The following is a 22,304-nucleotide window of genomic DNA, read 5'->3' as shown; positions in this document are numbered from 1 at the left end:
TATTTGTAAAAAGCAAATAAATCAGTGTTTCAACACACAAAAATTGCACTTACTTGTGATGTTCCCCAACATATCCTTTGTGTGGCAAATCAACTCTTCGCTTTCTCCATCTTTGATGTTCCCTATTTCACCATAATAAAGAGCAATCCCAAGTTGCATTATGCGTATAAACATAGGAAGCTGCTGATCTGAGATTGAAAGTTTCAAACTTTCAACAAACGTATGAATCTACATCAAAGAAAACAAAATACATTAAAATCAAAGTACTGTCCTCATTGAAGTCTCTTTTAAACTATATGGTTCATACTAATTTTCAAAGTGCACTCTAATTTCTAAAAATAAAACCTGTAACACAACACAAGGCAAAGGGCAGCAATCGATGACTGTCAAGAAGTTCTTTGGATTGCTACACAATAAATTTTTATGTTAAAAGTCAAATGTAAACTATTATGCTTGGTTGGGGCTTTTTTTTTCTTTTAGTTTGGAGTTTTTGTTTTGCTTGGGGATTTTTTTGTTTGGTTGGATTTGGGGGTTTTTTTTGTTTGTTTTTACAACTATTGCTAAGGACATTTCCAAACCACGTAAGTAGTTTTGATTAAATACCTTTATGAAGATTTCATTAAAATCCCTGCACTCTAGAGAAAATCTAGATATACTGGTCTTTGCATTCAAGTTCTTTCATTTTGATCCTTTTCCTACTCTCAACAACTATTTTGAGTGGACAGGTAACAACTGAGGAGTAGGAGAAGGATTCATTCCAAGTGAAATGTGATAAAACAGCTTGTCTGCATATTCCAGTTGAAAACATGTCATTAAGTAAACCACTCCAAAAGAAAGGAAGCTTTGAGAAAATTGCAGTTACTAAGGTGAAATGGTACTCCTCTTTCAGCAATATTTTAGTTATTATATTCAAGACTTCAAAACAATTTTGAGCGTTTTCTTGTTATAATATAAAGACTCAGACTTGATAAGTTACCTTTCATTAACATAGGTGCTCTATGAAACAATTACAGAAATAAAGTTATTTTCTTTAACATTAAATATATTTTTAGTTCCATATACAATTTACAATTTTTTTTTTGCATGAAAATAACAGAAATGAAAAGTAGCTGCACTAGTTTTAATGTACTTCAATTCATTAAACATGAAAAGTTACTTTATAAGCAGTACTGGATATCTATAGAGCAGTACTGGATATCTATAGACAGGTAATGATATAGTAATATCTGCAAAAAAATGTGCTAGTATACCAGTAAGATAATGTGAGTAAATCTACGAGTGCAATTATTAGTCAGAGCTCTAGTTATACAGAATAAATGACAAGGTAGTATTACTCATTCTATATAGACTTGCAAAATGATTTGAGGTATCAGACTTGTGTTATTTAAAATTCTCTGAAAGAAGAGAGCATTCAAAATTCTAAAATACATTTTGGAAATCAGAAACTAACTCTTCAATACCAGTTTCAACATCAGCTGATTTAAAGCATATCTGTAATCTTTTTCGTGTAAATGAACAACAGTAAGTGTAAGGCAAACTGCTTTTAAAATTTGGAAAACAAAAGATTATTTTGTCAGAAGTCTTCTTAAAAGTTGCATTTAAGGTCTGTCTCAATGGAAAACAGGAATGTTGAGTAGCACTGTAGATAAAAGACAAATTCTATTAAATTACTATACAATTCTGTTACATTCCTAGGTCTGTATGGTACTGCCTTCCCATCAGCCTGCTCTTACATTGCATCACTCAGTGACTTCATTCATCTCACTAAAATTTATAAAACCAGAAGAAAATGACTCCAGTACTCTCTTCCTCAGAGGAGACTCAGTTTAAACTCAGTAAGATTAATTTGGCCAAAACTCTGCAGCATTATGCAGATGGTAAAATCATTTTTGTCTCTACAACAGTAATAAAGGAGTTCTCGCTATTAAGAACATGCAAGTCTTGGAAACTTTCACTCAAGAAAGAAAAACACATACAGTTTATTAAGTAAACAACACAATAAAATTCATCACACAGATCTCCACAGATTGGGAGAAAAACAGGGTTATGGTGGCTTTTGTCTTCAGCTGGTAAAGAACACAAGCTGCTGATCCTGCACTAGCATCACCTGTCATGCTGTACCACAGAAGCTACAGTAATATCACATGCAACAGAGACTTCATAAGCTTTAAGTACCCTGGAATTAATGACATTAATCAAGTAGATATTTACTGGTACAGCTTCTTCTACTTAACTTTTACAAGAAATACAGCTGTGTCCACTTAATACTTAAATATTTTAAAGAATGTTTTAAAATAAGTACATTCTGATGAACCGCAGCACACAACTTCCATGCATACAACAAATTATTAAGTTATCAAATATGAAATGTGTTTGGGTAAATAGATTTACAGAGCTCATTAGAGCACAATGCTCAAGCACTGAAATACAATGAAATACTTAAATCAAGAATCATTACCTTTGGACCAATATTCTTTGAAACATATGTTATTAATTCACCTCAATACCGATCTCTCATCATAAAACTATATATTCAGATTTAATTGAGCATATTTGTGAATAAATTTATATATATACACACACATTATTATATATATGTGTATAAGTATGTTTATATATTTTATTTTTAAATATTCAAGAAAATAAGAAAGACAACCAAGGAAAAAGGTAAAACAAAAAAGAAAACTATGCACAACAAAACCAAAAATCAGAGTGCACAGACAAAAAGGAAAAAAGATTCTCAAAAAACTGAAGTGTGCCTTAAAAAGAGGCAGTAGCAACAAATGGCCAAAGATAACCAAAAATGTATGGAAGAGTTTAATACGAACTGAATCTAATTGCTACCAGTCCAGCGCACGCTAGTATGTTTATTTTGTCTGACATCCAGTAAAAAAATCATTTCATAACAATCATTATTTTTATGACAACAATGCCATTGTAAACTATGTAAGGATGTCATTCAGCATCAGACATTCATAAGCTGCATTGCACTCTTGCCCGTTATGAATTGGGCTTGGCTTGCTACTTCATGTGCCTCACTAAATACTGTTAATTGTTACATGTAAGAGCTGGGCCTACATACCATTTTCTTCTCATTATAGACACCATAAAACACACTACTTCCCCCACTTTTCCCCAAGAAATATTCGCAGACATAATTTTTCCTTAAAATTATGATTACACTTTCTTTTTTTAAAGCCATAGGGAAAGTACAAAAGATTAAACAGCATCACTTCCGTACATGCTGTAAAATATTAATAGCATCATGTGAGTAGAAGATAATCAAGAATTCCCATCAGCAAAACAGCAGCAGTGGTATTTCATCTCACTTTAAATTTCGAAGTATATTTTGCTAAATCCCAAAACTGTAACACAAAGACACAGTAAAACAAAGAAAAGATTTTTTAATACCTACTTTAATAATTGATGGCATTTTGGAGTTGAGGTTATCGTAAGTAAAATGCAGACGAGTCTTGAAGGAACATTTGTACAGCAGAGGTTCCTGATAAAATTCAATTTTACCACTAGCATTTCTCTTATCAAGACACACTGTGCAATCAGAAAAATTGATCATCTTTCTCAGTACCAGATCAGTCGCTTTAAAAAGAAGTAGATATAAATGTTAAAATAAGTATACTGTGTAAGAAAAACAATCCAGGCACACATGATCTTATCAAAAGGTAACAATACAAAATGGTTGCACAGTCACTATTTTAGATCAACAAAGCACTTACTTATATGGTTAAAGTGAATAAATTAATATGTATCACAAGGATTGCTCTTCAGATAAATACCTAAGTAGATATAATTAATGTGTCCTCAATTCTAAAATTTTCAAATTGCTATCCATTCCCTGTATGTTTTATTTATTACTATTCTCCCAGAAATAATCTTATGTGCTTTCCCCCTTAGGAAACTATTACTGGAATTGCCCACTCCACCAAGGATATTCTGTGTGATCCTGAAATGCTTTGTGCCTGAATTCCACTACTATCAAACGTCATTAAGAACACTGAGAACTACAGAACTACTGAGGATATTGGTAATTCAAAAACTGAGACATTCGGACACTGACAACCACGATTAAAAAAAAAAAGGAAAATAAGTTAAAACTTCTCCTGAAAGCAAGAGGTGTAACACTTTCCAATTATTATGCCAAACACACTACAAGTCTTACATCTCTACTCAGCTTAGTTGCAGATTTTAATAAGATCACAATTGCAACAGAACTTCAACACACTTCTGATCATTTACAGAAATAGAATCAGATTGCATAAGCACTCACCACCAGTGGCAAATGCAAAATGAAATGAAATCACAGAAGGACAGCAAGTATGAGCAGAGAAAGCTTTAGAATGTGTTGTATAATCATTTAAGTTTGCCTTAAGAAGACTCTGTAAAATTAAGGACAAAATAAACTGATTACTACTGAAAGTAGGCAGAAAGTTATCTTATTTCTCACACAAAATGCCATTTCAGTTAGACTAAGAATTACTGTTTGAATTTGCCTGAATTTGAGTTCCATCTTTAATACACAAAGCCAGAAGATATCTGCTCACCAGAGATGTCCATAAATGCTCGATCCCAAAACTCATCCACTGTATAGCATTCTGCAGAAGTGATATTGACTGAGAGAACAATGTCATCCTCCACATACTTCAAAATGAGATTGTTGATCACAATATTGACATTGTTCACAACACGCCTAATCAGACTCTGAACATAGCCTATAAAATAAAACAAATTCTTATAAATAAGGAAGACATGGTGCCAAATCCATCTGTAATTGAAGTGATTATTTCCAAATTATTTCTTTTTAGCTCAGAACTAAAACATCAAATACTATCCTTTATCCACCCAAAAAATCAAAAGCCTTGAAGCTTTTCATAAGGACAATCAGCTCAACTAAGTCAGACTTCTGGAAACACAGCAGATAAGTTACGAAGGCAAAACTGTAAATACTAACAACGAAATACAGTACAACAGATTAGTTGTTTTTCCTGCCAGCAAGAACTAGCTTTCAAATTAAAGATAATGAAAGATTGAACTAAAAGATAAAAAAGACTGACAGTAATTTTTTTCTAATTGAAAATTATTTAGAAATAGGATTAAGAAGATGGCACTCCAAAAGTTGCTGGAGTTCTTGAAGTATGTATACATTCTATTCCCACTCTTAACTCGTTCTAAAAAGTTAACTGCATTTTAATATGCCTTGTAATTTTTCATTCTAAAAGCTAATATATCCACATCATGCTCAATAAGACTCCTGAGAGATATAACAAAATCAATTTCTGTCAACAACTAAAGAGTAAGCACCTGCACTGAAACCTGCTGGCATGAAATCCATTTAGATTTTTTCAGATATAATGTGATTGCAAAAATAATCTCTACTGTGAGTTCCCAGTATGCAATAAACACTCATATTTTACCAGTATGGTAAAGAAATTAAATACTACACATTTGTGTATTCTGTGTATAATGAATGTAACTATGGAGATAAATATCTTGTGCTGGAAAAAAAAAAGTCTTAAAACTCTTATGTTTTAAAAGGTTATTACATTACTCACATTACTCACTTTACCCAAAAATACATTTTATATATGGTTAAAAAGCAATTAAAATTATACAGGTATAAATCCACAGGTTTGAAGAACAGTTTTATGAAATTTGCATTAAATAAAACTCATTTACTTGACCAATTTTAATTCAAATAATCTTAAATTTAACATCAAAACACAGCTTTATCAATAGGAGCAGGCTAACGTTGCAACTTCTCTTTTGCTCTACTTGTTCCAGCTATTCATAGCTTCACATTCAAATACTGATAGTCATCCTAGAGTATATAAAATACTTTACCACAATGATTTTCTTCAACTCAGGAACTGCAAATTTACACACTTGACATCCAAACCTTTTCCTTCTCAGCATTCAAAGCCTCCAATCACCTCTTATTAAATGCAAGACATGCTTTCAGAAGCCACCGGTGGCATATTTGGATTCTGACTGAGTTGTATACTTGAAAAAGTATTTCACTGTTGAAATCTTAATTGTATGAAAAAGAATTGCCTTTATCATAACTCACAGTGCCTTATTTTATACTATTTTTGTGCATGTGTTATGATTAACAGAACAAAAATAACATTTTAACTTCTGCCATCTTAGTAGCATTATAACTGTATTAAAACAAACAAAAAAAATTGCAAAATATTTTAGCGAACTTTTTAGAGCAAAGGTCTACACACATAGGAAAAGCACAAACCCAGCAAAAGTCAAATCTCTGGCAGATGAAGTTACTTTTTTAAACTGTATTAAATTGAATTAAATTTTTTTGTGTATCAGTGTAAAAAGTTACAGAATATACACAGAATAACTTCATTTTTAAGAGTTTTCTCACATCTTGAAAATGTAATGTATAATTCCAGATTGTATGAAATCAGAAGAGTAATTGCATTATTTCAGCACTTAAAAATTAAAACCATGTCTCTTGAGTATGAACAAAATGCATAAGAGACCTACTTTCACCACTGGCGTGGTGCAAACTGGCCTGCCTATTAATAAAAGCTGGTACAAATAATTTGGTTGTTTGTTTTGTTGTTGGTGGTTTTTTTTTTTTTAAGCACAGGGTAGAGATATAGACTTTATAATTAGAAGCAAAACATTATAATCAGTAACTTAACGACTATTTTCAAGCAAGCTATTAATTTCATTAAAGAAACTGAAGCTGCCCTTACACAAACCCAAAAGCTTCCTTTTGCATTATTGCTTTTGATTTTTTTTTTAATATTTTTATTCAAAGAACATTTCAACATCAATTCAATTTGCAATTTCCTGCCTTGAATGACAGAAACATCGCAAATCTAGTATAACAACGGCAAAACCAACAAAGTGTGAGCTGTTTTAAAGACAGTTTCCAACATTATTCAGAGCAAATCAAGTAGCAATAAGGACTAGTCTAAAAATAAAAACATGAGTTTTCATCTATGCGTCTTTTAGCCCAAATAAAAAGGGAGCAGAATTCTGCCTCCCAAATGAAACAGGGGTCAGGAATTTGAAGAAATACAAGAAGTTTTTACCAACCCTCACATTTGGAGATGTTTTTAACTGCTATTTCTATCATTTTTAAGCCTAACGCTATGACCAACATTGCCAGTAAAATTCAGGTATTTACAATAAAATGATGTAAATGTAGGGATAAATCCTTTTCTGAGGCTCAACACAGAAAACCCACATATATACCTTTCCCAGATTATCCAGAACCCTATAGTCTGTATTATGCAATAAGACTTAGAATGTAGGTTCAGCTTCATGACTAAAGACTATCACAGCACTGTATCTGAGTCAACAGAATTGACAGCATCAGACTGGTCATATCTTCCCCACTTTCAGCAGTGTTCTTTTGTTACCAAAGCAACATTTTTAGGTGAGTTCTGCCGAACCCCATCTTTAAGAACACAGCAGAAATGAAGGACAACTCTGTGACAACAGTAACAAATCTAGGCCATATACTACAAAAGATTTCTGATTACTTAATGTGTCATTCAGAGAGAACAAAAACAGGAAAAGCACAACTGTATTTAGAGAAAACGGCTGCACAGAAAGTAACTTATAGCCCATCCAATAAGGTAAGTTTTTCACTAATGATCTCAGAATCATTAGGTTTCACTCCACACAACTGATGGAGTGTGACAATGAAGAAGGTGACAGTACCCTACAGTTTCAAAGAAGCACAAAACATATCTACATAAACTATCAAATAGTAATAAATGTTGTCACAGGGTTCTGTAATCTGCTACAGTACTGCAAGTAACTTGTATGGCATTTCTATGAATGCATCTATTACTGAGAATCACAGCATATATCTCATATATGTATATAAGAGAAAACATGCAAATCAGTTTTCAATGTTCATGTTGCATTTTGACATGTGAAAACATCTTTTGGAATGTTCAATTTGATCAGAGGTCAATATTCTAATACACATGCCTCCAGCATCTGTCTTTTTCTAGATAACACACCTTCCTGGGAAATCTGGAGGTGAAACTTCTGGAAAACATCATGAATCAAATGCTAAAACTATCCTAGAAGACAATACAGTCCTCCAATTCTTTTCCAAGCCTTATACTCCTGATGTTCCCAGGTGAAACATCAAGAGCCTAACACCAACAAGTTACCAGAGCCAAGGTGCTGTCCATGGTAGAACATGCCTCAAGCCCTGCAGTTCCCAGCCATTGGAACTTACTGGATTTGGAGCTGTGAGAGCCTCCAGGTCTGGCTCCAAAAGTGCCCATTCCAAGCTGATACTACTCACTACAACATGATATTCCACATGCTGAACAATATCCTCATTCAAGTTAAGGCAAGTAAAAGCTTAAACTTTCTGTTAAAATAGAGAAAAAACTAACACAAAACTGTCATGTTTATAACCTACCTAAAATTATGTGCCTGAGAAGGCAAACTGCAATTCATTCCAGTACTCTCAAGTTTCATATTTCTGTACAGAGCTATGTCTCATACATTAAATTGAGGATCAGATAACAGTTCTTCATTTTTATATCATACAAATATTTCCAAGTTCAACTGAGACAAATATTATGTTAGGAAAAACAAGTTAACATCTCTACTAGCAGACAGAACTAAATAAGAAAAAATCCATCAGGACTACTACTCAAAGAGAAAACTAACTTTAAAACCATTTTAAGAATATGAGAACTGAAGGTCTGAAAACATATAGGAAAGGAATTTAATGTGAACCACTGTGCAATTAATGAGCAATAGAAAACAAAGTGATCTGAAACAGAAAAACTGGATCAGTAAAGGGTAAAAATCTAATATGCTACTGAAGGATTCTGACACTAACTCATCTAGCTCTACAAACAGGTTATGTACAGTTAAAGATACAACAAAATTTAAGGAAAAGAGAAGGATTAACTAAGTTTTACTGCACACAAGTTCTATTTTGTAATATTTTAGTATTCTATTCACTGTTGTATGATTTGTAAATGGACAGAACTTTTAAAATGTAAAACTAGTTGACAGAGTTATAAAAGTAACTTAGACATTCTGGTCACTAGAATAAAATTCAGTGGTTTTCTATTATCACTCAAATACAATCCAGCTTCTGACATTATGGTCTACCTGGAGGTAAATCAGGGTCAGGAGAAGCAGACTGCTGAACTCGTCGTGGTTTAACTGCTGATTTCATACTTTCCGTGGTACTGCGGTTTGTTGAACTTGAACCACAACTTTCATGGTCTTCCTGCTAGAGGAAAAGGATACAATTGAGTCAATGAAACAAATAAGGAAAATAAATGTTGGAAGACCAACTCAGTAAATATTTAGTATACTAAGCTTCTGGCACTGTTTTTCCTTCAGTACAATCTTTTATTTCCATCTAAATACAGAAATGATTACAGAGCTGGCTGGAAAACAAACATTTCACAATTAATACTTGAATTACCTTAAAATTATACTGTTATTTAACTATTAATATAAAATGAAAGAAGTAGATCTTTCTGTTGAAAAATTTCATTCAGACAAAGTTGCCTCCTGCAGAAAAAGAGTGAAATGCTCTCTGGATGCTACTAAGATAACAGATAGAGATCAGGAAAGAAACCAATCGAGGAACAAACGTAAAGCTCTACAGCATTAAGCTGTAATATTCTCAAGTCCTCTGTTCACTAAAAAGCATGCTGCTTAAGCTATGTTCATTTTTGTATCACCCGTCCTCTACAAACATTTCCTCACATGCTACCTGGCATTTTTAATAATCTTGAAGCAATACAAGCTTCACCTGAAAAAAAAAAAAAAAAAAGATGACTGAACTTAGAGAAAATACAGAAAACAGAGCCATTCACATATGGATAGAATGGTTAGAAATCATCCTTATAAGAGAAGGATGAGTACCATAAATACTTTGAAGTTTTACAGTGTCTAATACAGAATTAAAACAAGGTACATTTTTTGAGGTGAAGTTTTGTCACAATCTGATCTTGGAAAACTTTGTTTTTTTGTGATTTTCTCTTTTGTTTGTTTGTCTTATCATCACTTGGTCACTTCAGCCTCTCACATTTTGATTCATGAAAAATAAAAGAGGTGCTTAGCCACACAGGAGCTTCCTATTCAATGCATGGGAAAAGAACAAATGAAATGTTTACTATCAACTATATCTGGAAGATGCCTCTTCACCAGCATAAATATTTTATAATCAGAAAAGCTCACCCCTTCTTCACATCTCCAGCTTACTGAGAAAAACTAAATTGACTTTAACCTAGAATTTTTAAGTAACTTTAAACTCAAACCCTTTTTCCTGGAAACCAGGTCATATGTAGCACGAAAATATTTTTTTGGATGAATCACCATGCTGCTACTTACTTACAAAAAAAAGGCTTCCTTACCAAACAGCCCAATTAGTACATTCCTTTTTTTCTGTATCAACTGTGGTTACATTCTATCCACTTACTGCAACAAGGGCATCTAATGAACTATTTCCTAACTTCAAGTGAAACCTATGCAACACATTCAACACATATATTACTGGCACTTAAAGATGAAGACAATTTAACCTTCTAGCACTTTCAGAGAGTTAGGAATACACACCAGCATGCTGGCTGGGGGATGCCTTTATAATTCTTTTTTAAAGAAATGGGGAAGAAGTCATGTCAATGTTAAAAGAAAGTCTCAAATCCTAGCATATAACTAAATTCAATACATTTTTCTCCTAAATCTCGGACACCTTACACTACCTTGCATTACACAATTATCAAAATGGTTAAGAGTTGTATTAGGAGTTTTGAGGTTGTGAACACAGCAATTTCAAATAAGCTACTGATAATTAAAACAATGCAACATTTGTTTTAATTATCAATAGGTCACAGTGGCTGCGACCTGCGGAACTACATTTCTATTTAAATTCAAAACCTTTCTGTACCTGTGCATTTCTGCAGACAGTTAACTTTAAGAGCATACTATTAATTTCTCAAACATGTGGCTGTCTCATAAGCCCAGAAGTAAAACATGTTCATTAAAGAAGTGTGGAAAAAGTTCCAAGTGAATTGCCAAAACTAGCATAATTATGAAAATATTTAACACTGGAAACAACTGAAATCACATACCGTATATAGATTACAGTGATGTCATCATAAACACACTGCCAAAATGTACTAAAACTACTGCACTCTAATAAATCTAGCTCACACCAGATGACAAACATTTTAAAATAAAAATTACATAGGGGATGGGAAGGGAATTTTATTTTGTAAGTGCTAATAACTTGAGTTATAGTATGATATTGGATAAAGTGTCCATCCATTTTAGCATTAACAAGAGCAATTTCAAATAAGTCACAACACTACAGAAGAAGATACACGTTTTTGCATATCAGCTAAATCAGCTAAAGTGCTGATTTTTTAAGAAAGTAATCAATTTAATAAAATTTATTTTCCTATTGCTTATGCCATAAGCAAAGCTGAGAAAATTTGAAAAAAAATTAACAGAAGCTTCTATTTACGCATGGATGTTACTGGACAAACGTACCTTGGTAACTTTTAACAAATCAGAATGAATAGAAGTTTGCACAGTCAGACTTTTGGAAAGTGCCTCAGACCAGGTACTTTGACCAAGTGTTTTTAAAGAGCACTATGGTTACATCTAAAACTATGCCAGTCATACACAACATGCTAATGACATCTAGGCTAGGAAGTTTACATGCAAGTTACTCTGACAATTCACTACTGAATTATACTATACAAAGTAATTATCTCAAGGTCTAGAGTGAATTAAAATTGACAGCACCTGAAAACATGTTAGATGAGGTTACGGTCTTTCCTAACAGACCAAAGTTACTATCTTCATTCATCATTCTGTCTTCCATATTAAATTGTCCTTTTTTTGTCTTTTAAAAAACATGCTCCCTCATTTTAAAATATTTAAAAGTTATTTAACTTGTAAGAGCTCCAAACTGTCTCATAAGCATAGCTTATGGGAAGTGTGCATGTTCCCTTGGGGATCACTTAGCTATTTATGCAAATACAGTCTCCCTCCTTTCACAAAGCTAAGTGAAAACAGGTAAAGAAAAGCACTTCATAAAAGTAAACAGGAGCATGTGTACAAGTAATTACCATTATGAATTAAAATCTTTTAGAAAAATCTTTAAAAAAAATCAAATAAATTCTAAGTAAATACTACACAAACTTGCAGAGTTTTCCTGTTAGTGTTTCATCTTTCTCTACAAAAATATCATTTTTTCTGATCCCTCATTGTTTCTAAAGCAATAAGCTTAATAAGCTTCACTAGCCAATAATACATATGTGCTTCCTATAAATAGGAATATATCTTAAACTGCAGCATTAAAAAACTGCAGAGGAGGAACTCATTCCCTTCTAGTGGACTATCCTTACATGGCTGATATTGATAAGGGATAAGTTGAGTGGAAATCACCCGAACAGGGCACAAAGGGTTGCAGCCAGAGGCACAAAGTCCAACCAGTGGCAGCTTGCTTCTGGTATCCTCCAGTCACCAGTACTGATAAGCCCATGGTGCTTAACACCCCTATTGAAGACCTGGAACACAAAGTAGTTACCACACAAAGCTATGGCTGGTAACAGGCCAAGGAGAGGAGCTGATGCACTGGTGAACACAACTGCTGTTGATGGGGATCTTGAGCACCTGAGGAAATGGGCTGACGGGAACTCCGTGATGTCAAACTGAGGGCAAACACTACGTCTCGCCCCTGGAACGGAGACACCTTCTGCAACAGTACGGACTAAGAGCCAAATAGCTAAAGTGCAGCTTTGAAGAAAGAGATCCAAGAGTCCTAGTGGAAACAGGCTGAACGTGAGACAGCAATGTGCCTCTATCACAAAGGAGGGCAACCGTGTGTATTAACAAGGGTAAAAGCCCAGCAAGGTGAGGGATGCAATTCTTCTTCTCTTCAGCCCTTAAGAGACCTAATGGGGAAAACTTTTGTTGCATCAGGGGGGTCTGCATATCACAAGAAGCCCAAAGGAGGACTACCAAAGTAGGAATGGGACCTGAAGGACACAAGTTTTTCCTTGGGACAACAAAGATAACAGGCTTTTAAGGCTGAGGAAAGACAAATTAACCTGCTGGGAGGGTAAAGAGAAGTTGGAGGCAGACTCTTAACAAATATGTACCTTCAGAGGAAAAGCAACAGACAAGCTGAACACATATGCAATTCCAAGCACTGGAAAAGACCACGCAGGGAAGCCATGGAATCTCTACCCTCAGAGGTTTTCAGCATCAGATTGATCAAGACTGGAGTAACTGGGCTTGCTTTGAGCATGTGGTTGAGCTAGATCATCTCCAAAGCTCACCCCAAATTGCTCTAGGGCTGGTTTATGTGAAATAAGGAAACAAGTAGCAATACCCATCTTCTAAAAGATTGTCTTAAAAATATTTCATCAAAATGGAAGTACTACTATGATCTTGCTTTCAAAAAGTTTCAATTGGTTCACTGCTTTAGAATTGTCAATAAACGTACGTATGTATATATATAAACTATTGAAACTACACTGCCATATAACCTTGCAGCTCTTCTGCTGGTTGGCACAGGTCAAGTATTACTTACAAATAAATCAGCAAATGTAATATAGCCTCAATGATTTTGTTGTAAAATTATCCTGCTAAAATATTTCATTAAGAGTAATCAGAAAGCATGTAGTTAAGTAGATAAAGAGGAAATTTATTTAATGTTTGTTCTAATGAATAGTAAACTAGGAACTTAACAACACTGAAACAGAAAAATCAGTAACATAAGCATGACAACTGTAAATCTTTTGGAAGTTGTGGGTTAACACTCTAACACACATTAACATCAATCTGTATTTGTTGATTAGACGACAGGACAAATACACATTTTAAAATTATGATGCTATAAAACAGCAAAAAAAAGATTAAAAACTATCAGATAGGGATAACATTTTGCAGAATGATTAAGGAGTCTACCATTACATACATAAATAAAACATTTTATATACATGTTTGCTGTACATATAAGTACCTTTCACTACTACAAAATGCAATTGTAAGCCTCTTCAAATAAGCAAATCACATACCTAAGAGGGAGTATTCAGATTAATCACTGTCATCCTTCAAGGCAGACGAGATAGTGAAAGGTCTGTATTTTTCTACCTCCAACCCCCCCCCCCCAAGTATCATTTCAAGTCTGTAGCCAGCTGACAAAGCACACTGAAGAGTGAAAGAATAAGCAAGACTAACCTGCTTAGGAATAATGGACAGAAACAATCAAGAACTGATTTAACAACATTAGTATTTGCTCTCCTTGATGCATCTGGTCTCAGCTAATATTAAATTCAGATAATAAGCAGTGCACTAGCAAGTGACCAACAAGGCACACTGTGTAGCTTGCACTTGGTCAGCAGGTCACATTCATCTCTGTCTGTTACCAGAATCTATGTTAAGTTATTCTCCATTAAAAAGGTACAACATCTTCTGAAATACAGGTATGAGTTCAACTATGTAAAAGCCAGAGATATGTTAACACGCTGCACTAGTAGCCACAGCTCAAAGCCAAGAAGCTTGTATTAAGTCTGTTACACAGATACTGCAGAATCTGTCTATTGATTTCAGGGGAATAACATCTCCCTGTGATGTTGCTACTGTTTTGATTAGCTGATTATAAGACATATTAAAAGGAACATTCTTTGGTTTACAAGAAAGGGTGCTGTCAGACTGAAAGACTGTGGTGATAAGGCCATATAGGCAAAGATAAATAAAACAGACTGTTCTCACTAAGTGCTCCTCAGCCTGTTCAAAAATACACCCCAGTATCTCAACATCCAAGACAGAAAAACTAATAAAATGACTTTGCAAGCCTTTTTGAGGGAAGCAAGTTGTACAAATATCTTCCTTCTGTTTATAGAAGAAAGTTATATTATAAGCTGTTAACGGATCATCTAGTAAAGTATTTATTTTGCTTTAAAAATATATTAGACCACCTACCATGATGTAAGTGCTTTTTAATAGAAACAAATATCTCAAAATGGCTATTCTGCCATTTCTCCTAGGATAGGCTTTTTAAAGATTTCACTCTTCCTCATATTACAGGAAGTTCGCCCAATGCTTTGGTTTGCAGAGTGGAGGTGAGGGACATCTTAATTCTGTAAGATTACTCTGCATTTAATACCTATAACAGTGGAATCCTGATCCTTGACTATAAAGAAGTTACAAAGAAGAAAACAGAAATATTACAGCAGAGGTAATTGGCAGCTACAGTCAGGATTTGGCAATACTACAGTAGGATGTATGAAAAGAAAAAAAGGGAGTCCTAAAGTTTTTGTACAACAAAGCTCACAGTACACAGAGCTCTGTAACTCAATAATTCTGAAACCAGGATGATCTGACAAGAGAATGACCAGAGAAACAGGTGAGCTTTTTCAGCAAAACCAATGGATGTGTAGCATCCCGATGTAGGTTGGATACAGAGTAAAGTCAGCCTTCTGCTCCTTCTGTATTCTCCACACCCAGGACCAAGGTCACAATAGCTTACCCTGAAGGACCAGGAAGATAAACTGACAGGAAACATCCTCACAATTGCAAACTATTGCAGCTATTCGCATTACAGCACAGTTTCAACCATTGAGCTACTCGGTACCTTAACAGACACATTTCCTCTGTCCAAAAGTAACATTATTTAAGGCAGTTTACATTTTTTGTATGTTACTTTGGAAGCCTCTCTATCAAAGACTGGATAAACTCTCAGCCTTGCTACAAGTCCCTTGAAACACTAGTTAAGAATAGCTGAGCACTGTATTTCTATAGCAGTCATCAAATATGTTCTCCTGAATGCTGCAGGAAGAAAGGAAAACCATTGTGAGCATGATTTGATCACACTGCTGATTTATTAAACAACATCTGGAAACCATGAGCAAGATCTCAGCCCATTCAGCTTACTCTTCCTATTGTAATCTGTTCCACCTGCTGGAGGACTAGCATCAGTCCCCAACCCTATTTAAACTGGCCCCAGACTCTTAAGTCTGGATGTCACTTGCCTTTGGAAGACCATTAAGGTGCTCATCTCCCCCCATTGCACTAGAGGATTGCAATACCAGCTTCGTTTCACACTTTCTTCAGTGGGAACTTTTCCCTAACATGCTTCCTATTTCAGATTATTAGATAAAAAGCCTGACCTGCTGTGCAAGAATTCCCCTCCACCAAGCACCTGTCAAGGATGTACTAATTTTTATTACAACATAACCTTGCCACCCACTTCTCTCAGAGGACAGAATAATACTGTCCAGACCAAGTTTTCTCTTAATACCAAACAGTATTGAGCAGGATATCTAAGAGCAGGCCCTCAGCAATAACACAGCCAGGTGAGTATTCCCCAGTTCTTAAGTTTTTAACATCATGATAAACCTCTGCCACATGATAGAGGAAGGTACGAAGCTTTACCTGGAGAATACACGAGAGCTCTTCTCAGTGCTGAGAATCATTTGAGCAGCATTTGGCTTTCAACAGCTATTGGTGGTGGAAAGAACAGGACAGGGACAAATATATGGCCATGAGTTAAGACTATACCTACTACAGCCTCCCCAGCTGATGCTGACTTTAACAAATTCATGAATTATTATCCTTTAAATTCTACTTCCCCATCGAAAGTGTTTGAAATTAGTCAATAAGCTCAAAATTGGAAGAAGGTAAGAACGAATGACTGAAAACACAATCAAGAACTTCTAGTTTCCATAAGACACCAACCTTGAAACTAACTCAAGTACACTGGCATCTTAGATTTCATCCTAGCAGTCCTTTTTTCCCCAAGTTACTGCCCGGGATGGATCCGGCCAAATATGAGTTTGTGGCCATTCCTCACAGGGCTTGCACCAAGGGAATTTCTCCAGCTGGAAACGGCACCTTGGAGATCTTTCTGTCAGTGTAGAAGTAGGAATGAGGTAGGTATGAGTAAGAGTGAAATTTCTCAGCTATGGGCATAAATGAATTCCTTTACAGTTTTCACTGCCTTCTGCTAATTAAGAAGTGGGGGGGATATCACTAAAGTAAGATCCTGGTGTACAATACAGTTTACAGAAATAAACTGGAACCTTTTAAATCAAAAAGGGAAAGTAGTACTCTTAATAATCATGGTAAGAATTAAAGACAATCTTCACAAAGAGAATACTAAAGGATTTTTAATGCTATGTTAGGATAAAATATCTTAATCTCCTGACTTATCCCCACTATTTTCATACATTATACTTTTTATGTATCCTATGCACATAGATGTAATAACATCTAGTGCTACGCAGTAGTATTAGTTATATATAGTAATGATGTTATAACTGCTTGAACAAAAATCTGTAGAGTTAATGCAATTGCACAGTAGATTTCAGAGTTCTGGCAAAACATACCTGGCAAAAATACTGTTTGTCCTAATGTTAGTAGTTCCTAAACTACTTTTTTAAGTAGTTTTCTAGCCTTTCTAAACACAGAAGCCAAGTGGGAGGCTCCAGTTATCCCGTTACTTGGTTTTCTCAAAACAAAATTTCCATTTTATTATTTTAATTCAAATATTTGCATTTAAACTACAAATTGACAGCACTGTGAGATTTCTATCAATTCCATTTAAAATTTTATATTATATTTTTCACTCTGCAATTTTAAGTTAACACCACCATGGGAAAGAACAGATTTTCAGCAAGTGTAATTTTATTTGTTATATCTTACTTAAAAAGCATCAGTTAACAAAACTAATGGACTAAACTACAAAACTAAATGAATTGCTGCACAAACTTCTTGCTTAATAAATGTAAAAGAGTACACATGGGTGCTACTTACTCAAAATGCACATTATGGAGTTCTTATAATCAGTCATTTCTTTTGCAATTGTTAGTCTATGATGTGAGTACAAAGAATTTACTGCTATTTATAACGTTTCTTTTTAAATAAGAAAGCTTTCGAAATATTACCTTAAAACCTAAACAAACAGTAATTTATCTTCTAAAATAGTCAGCAATGTCATACAAAATCACTAGAATGCTATATGTCAAAAGAAACATAGCTGTCAACAGTGCATTATAATTGTCGCAAAGTTTCACAAAAGACCTCTCTAGTTATAACATCATAACATGTAAATGTTTATCACATTGGTTAGCTTGAAATACAATGTGTATTCATAGCTGAAATGAAAGAGGAGTGTGAGTGTCAGCAAGAAAAGAAGCTGAGTGCCCAAGGGAACAAAGATTAAAACGTTCTGAAAGTAGCTGTGGCAGTGATACAGGACTTACTGTTAGTTGTTCAACTGTGTATTCCAGACATATGCAGAAGTGAGAGATTAAGAACTGGACAATAGGATGGAGGAAAAAAAAGATTCAAAGGAAATAAAGAGATCTGGGGAAAATAAACATCCTCTTAAATTCCCAATTTGTCAGATTTTGATTTATCAATTAAGAAATTTTAGAAATCTGACAGACAAATCACAGGTAATACCATAAAGCTGTCAATTCTTTCAGGTTTCTGTAACATTCATCATTCTGCATGGTATCTATTTGTAGGGACATCGGATATTTTGAGGTTCTTCAGATGCTAATCTGAAACACAGCATCCTTGACACCACTGTGCATTTGTTTCAATACAATTGCATTCAAACCAATGGAAAAGTAGCCTCCTTGGTACGTTATGGTGGTTTTACACTGATGGACAGCTGGACTCCACCACACTGCTCCCTCATTCCCTTCACCTTTAAGGAAGAGAGAGAGAAAATACAATAAAAATGGGATCAAGTGATGAGATAAGGACAGGGAGATCACCCACCAGCTACTGTGACAGCCAAAACAAACTATATGGATGACTAATACTGAGTTTATTGACTGTTCCTGTTATAGTAGAGCAATGACAATTATAATCAAGATACAACTAGCTCTCTGAACAGTAAATAAACCAACCGTCACAAGAAAAAAAATCCCAGTCAGCTCACAGTAATACCTCAACTACAACTTAGGAAGCTGAACCACAAAGTAAATAACAGTTGTAGTGTTTCTAAATGGGAGAAAAGCAAAAAATTCTCCAGTTCGCACAACAGTAAACTTTAATTTTTGTCTCTAAAAGTTCATCCATTAATAGATTCTGATTTTGTATCATCAGCTTATATACACAGATATTACTAGGTGTAGTTTAAATACTATAGTATCTTTAAAAAGTCACAGAAACAGGTTTTCTCTCTTACTAACGTGCAGTTGCTTAGATGGTTACCTTTTAAGCTATCTACAGTATACAGAAGCTAAGTGTTCAGATATATCCCGCTGTACCTGATGGACCACATAAGGACAGGACTATAAGACAATACAGTTAAAAGTGAACAATATTGAGTTCAACCATGGACAAGTAATAAAGGTAAGCTTATTAACTCCATATACCCAGGAAAGTTGGACTTTTCTCCCGTTTGGGAGGAAAGGATTAGGTTTTTAGCTAGAAAGTGCCTGATTTCAGAATCAGTTTGCCACAGTGCTACCTCATTAAATCTTTACCTGAATTATTGTAGGTGTATTAGAAAATGCCACTGTGACTGTAAAAAAAGAAGCTCATTAGGAGATATTCAGTAAAACATTTTATTAATTAAGAGTACAGTGAAACCAGCTGTAACAGACCACGCACTCCAGAGAATCATGAACATACATACTACTCATATTTTGTGCCACTGCTAAGTTGGAAACTTTAAGGTAGCAAAATTAGCCTCTTTGCAACCAAGCTATTAGTTCCTAATGAACTCAATTAAAAAGCAGTACATATGGTAGCAACAAGACACAGGGCACATGGACTACATGGCACAGGGCACTACTGAAAAGCCACAGCCCAGACAGAACTGAACTTGGCCACTAAAGTAAAGAACAATAAATATTTCTATAAATACATCAAAAGCAAGAGGAAGGCTATGGAGAATCTCCCTAGGGCAACTTGGTGACCAAGGAGCAGGGTAAGGCTGAGGTGCTTAATGCCTTCTTTGCCTCAGTCTTTAATAGTAAGACTTGTTACGCCCCCTGAGCTGATAGATAGGGATGGGGAACAGCATAGGCCCTGCGTGATCCACGATGAGATGGTTTTGGACCTGCTCCAAAAGTTAATGGGGCCAGATGGATTGCACCCTAGAGTGCTGAGGGAATTGGTGCATGTGGGTGCCAAGCCACTCTCCATCACTATTCAGCAGTCCTGACTAACTGGTGATGTTTAGGACTATGGAAGTAATCCTGCCCCTGAACTCAGCATTGGTGAGGCCTCACCTCAAGTACTATGTTCAGTTTTGGGCAACTCAGTACAGAAAGGACATTGAGGTGCTGGAGCAGGTCCATAGAAGGGCAACAAGGCTTGTTATGTGCTTAGAGAATAAAGTCCTACGAGGAGAGACTGAAGGAACTAGAGCTATTTAGTCTGGTGAAAAAGAAGCTGAGGGGAGACTTTATTGCTCTCTACCTGGAATGTGCTCACAGCAAGATCAGGGCTGGTCTCTTCTCACTGGCGACATGACAAGGGAAAATGGCCTCAAGATGCTCTAGGGTAAGTCTAGGTCGGATATCAGGAAACACTTCCTTACAGAAAGGATTGTTAAGCACTGGAATAGGCTCCCCAGGGAGGTGGCTGAGTCACCATCCCTGGATGTGTTTAAAAGCCATTTGGATGTGGTGTCAGGGACATGATTTAGTGAAGGGTTGTTAGAGTTAGGGTAGTATGGTTAGGTTGTGGTTGGACTTGATATCTTTAAGGTCTTTGCCAACCTGAGCAGTTCTATGATCCTATGATTCTACTTTAGTGATAGAACTTGACAGGTCAGGTTGGTGGTGGGACTTGATATCAAAAGTCTTTCCCAATCAATATGACTCTATGAATTATCAAGGAATGCTGATAATTGAGGAACCTGCTGAGCCACCTATAAGGTAAGGAATAGCTGTAGATGGTCTCATGTACATGATGAGTACTTCAGACTTTTCCCAACAGTAATTCTGAAAGTTTTCAAGCCTACAAAACACTTCAGTATGTCTTCACCTTTTGTCTATAATGGATTATTATGTGCAAGTATTTCACACAGAACATGAAATACCAGCGTCAGCAGACCATCAAAAATTACTTCAAGAGATGGTATTCATCTTCTCTAAGCAAGCAAAGCACATAGGACTTGCAACAAGTCTATCATTGCTGAGAACTGCTTAGGATCTCAGAATTAGTAATTATGATCAAATTAATTTAAAAGTGGGTAAGTTTAATCGTGGATAAAAAAACAAAATGTTAGCTTTAAATGACCTGTGTTTTACCCTTAAGTAGAGTCAGAATCTTATAATCGCATCCCAAACTGAGAACTGGAAGGCCAACATCATTCATCTCTAGCCAGTTGCAGCAGGGTCAGAGGGAAGACAAACACTGTCAGTAAACAAGTTGCATCGTGTCTGTTCTTTCCGCTCACGCACAAGCAAACTGATTTCAGGCAGGTTCCTGCAGTCCCATTATCTTGATACTTGTCTGCAGTAGTAGACCACAACAAAAACCAGTGAAAAAAAATTATTCAATTGGAAGCACTGGAAAAGTTTACTTCAGACATATGAAATATTGCAATTTGGTATTTTCATTTAAAATGAAGTACTCAAACATTCTCAAAAGCAACACAACTTATTTTATATAATTTTCATTTTTCTCTGTTTCCACAAACATACAAAAAAAAAAACCATCTATCTAAACTGAAGTGCAGCCTGATGAGATGCTGACTCTGCCTGCGCACAGTATGTGAATGATTCCCTCTTCCTAAAGAACATCCTCACTGTGGCATTCCTGAAGTCTATCCACACACAACAGAAAAGTAGTTTAGGTATAGCTCAATACTGAATAGTCCCAAATACCCATCCTTTAGTAGGCAGGGAAATACTGCTCTGCCTCCTTCTAAATTCAGTGTCGTTTCATTTTGTTAAAGAAAAAATAAAAGAATTCTAACAATAACCAAACAGGAATTTCACAACAAAGTAAGGATTATTTTGCAGGAGTTATGTTTTCACCCAAAATGCCAGAAGGAAAATGCCTGAGCAGCTGTATATAGTATGGACTTCTTTTAAGTTAACATGGATTATACATTCACTGACAGAAGGCAATCTCAACTTTTCCAACAGCTACATGCACAGTACACTTCTGCTGGTTAAGTACTTCTGTCCTCAATAAAGCAACCAGTATATGATAACAAACTACACTTTTATAAGTCACATTTATGAGTGGAATACTCTTAGATATGTAATAAAGGAAGAAAAGATAGGACTTCTATTTAAAGGTCGAGGCACTCTTAAGAAAAGAAACTTCAC

The 22,304-nt window shown here is 35.2% G+C and overlaps 1 protein-coding gene across 6 annotated transcripts in view; it reads right to left on the bottom strand.

Moving 5' to 3' along the window:
- VPS13B (vacuolar protein sorting 13 homolog B) overlaps window positions 1-22,304 on the bottom strand; it is a 411,892-nt gene that overhangs the window by 373,425 nt on the left and 16,163 nt on the right. For 4 of the 6 annotated variants that reach the window (XM_010709173.4, XM_010709170.4, XM_019614165.3 and 1 more), the window contains exons 4-7: window positions 9,136-9,259; window positions 4,560-4,727; window positions 3,416-3,597; window positions 54-228 (exon numbers count right to left, since the gene is read on the bottom strand). In XM_010709173.4, the coding sequence (XP_010707475.2) occupies window positions 54-228; window positions 3,416-3,597; window positions 4,560-4,727; window positions 9,136-9,259 (649 nt within the window). The remainder of the gene's footprint in view (window positions 1-53; window positions 229-3,415; window positions 3,598-4,559; window positions 4,728-9,135; window positions 9,260-22,304) is intronic. The other 2 variants (XM_010709174.4, XM_010709171.4) reach the window with 1 other exon arrangement.

The sequence above is a fragment of the Meleagris gallopavo genome, chromosome 3 (assembly GCF_905368555.1).
Source record: "Meleagris gallopavo chromosome 3, MGAL_WU_HG_1.1, whole genome shotgun sequence".
Taxonomy (NCBI): domain Eukaryota; kingdom Metazoa; phylum Chordata; class Aves; order Galliformes; family Phasianidae; genus Meleagris; species Meleagris gallopavo.
Note: the sequence above shows the minus strand (reverse complement) of the source record. Positions and strands in the feature narration are given on the sequence as shown.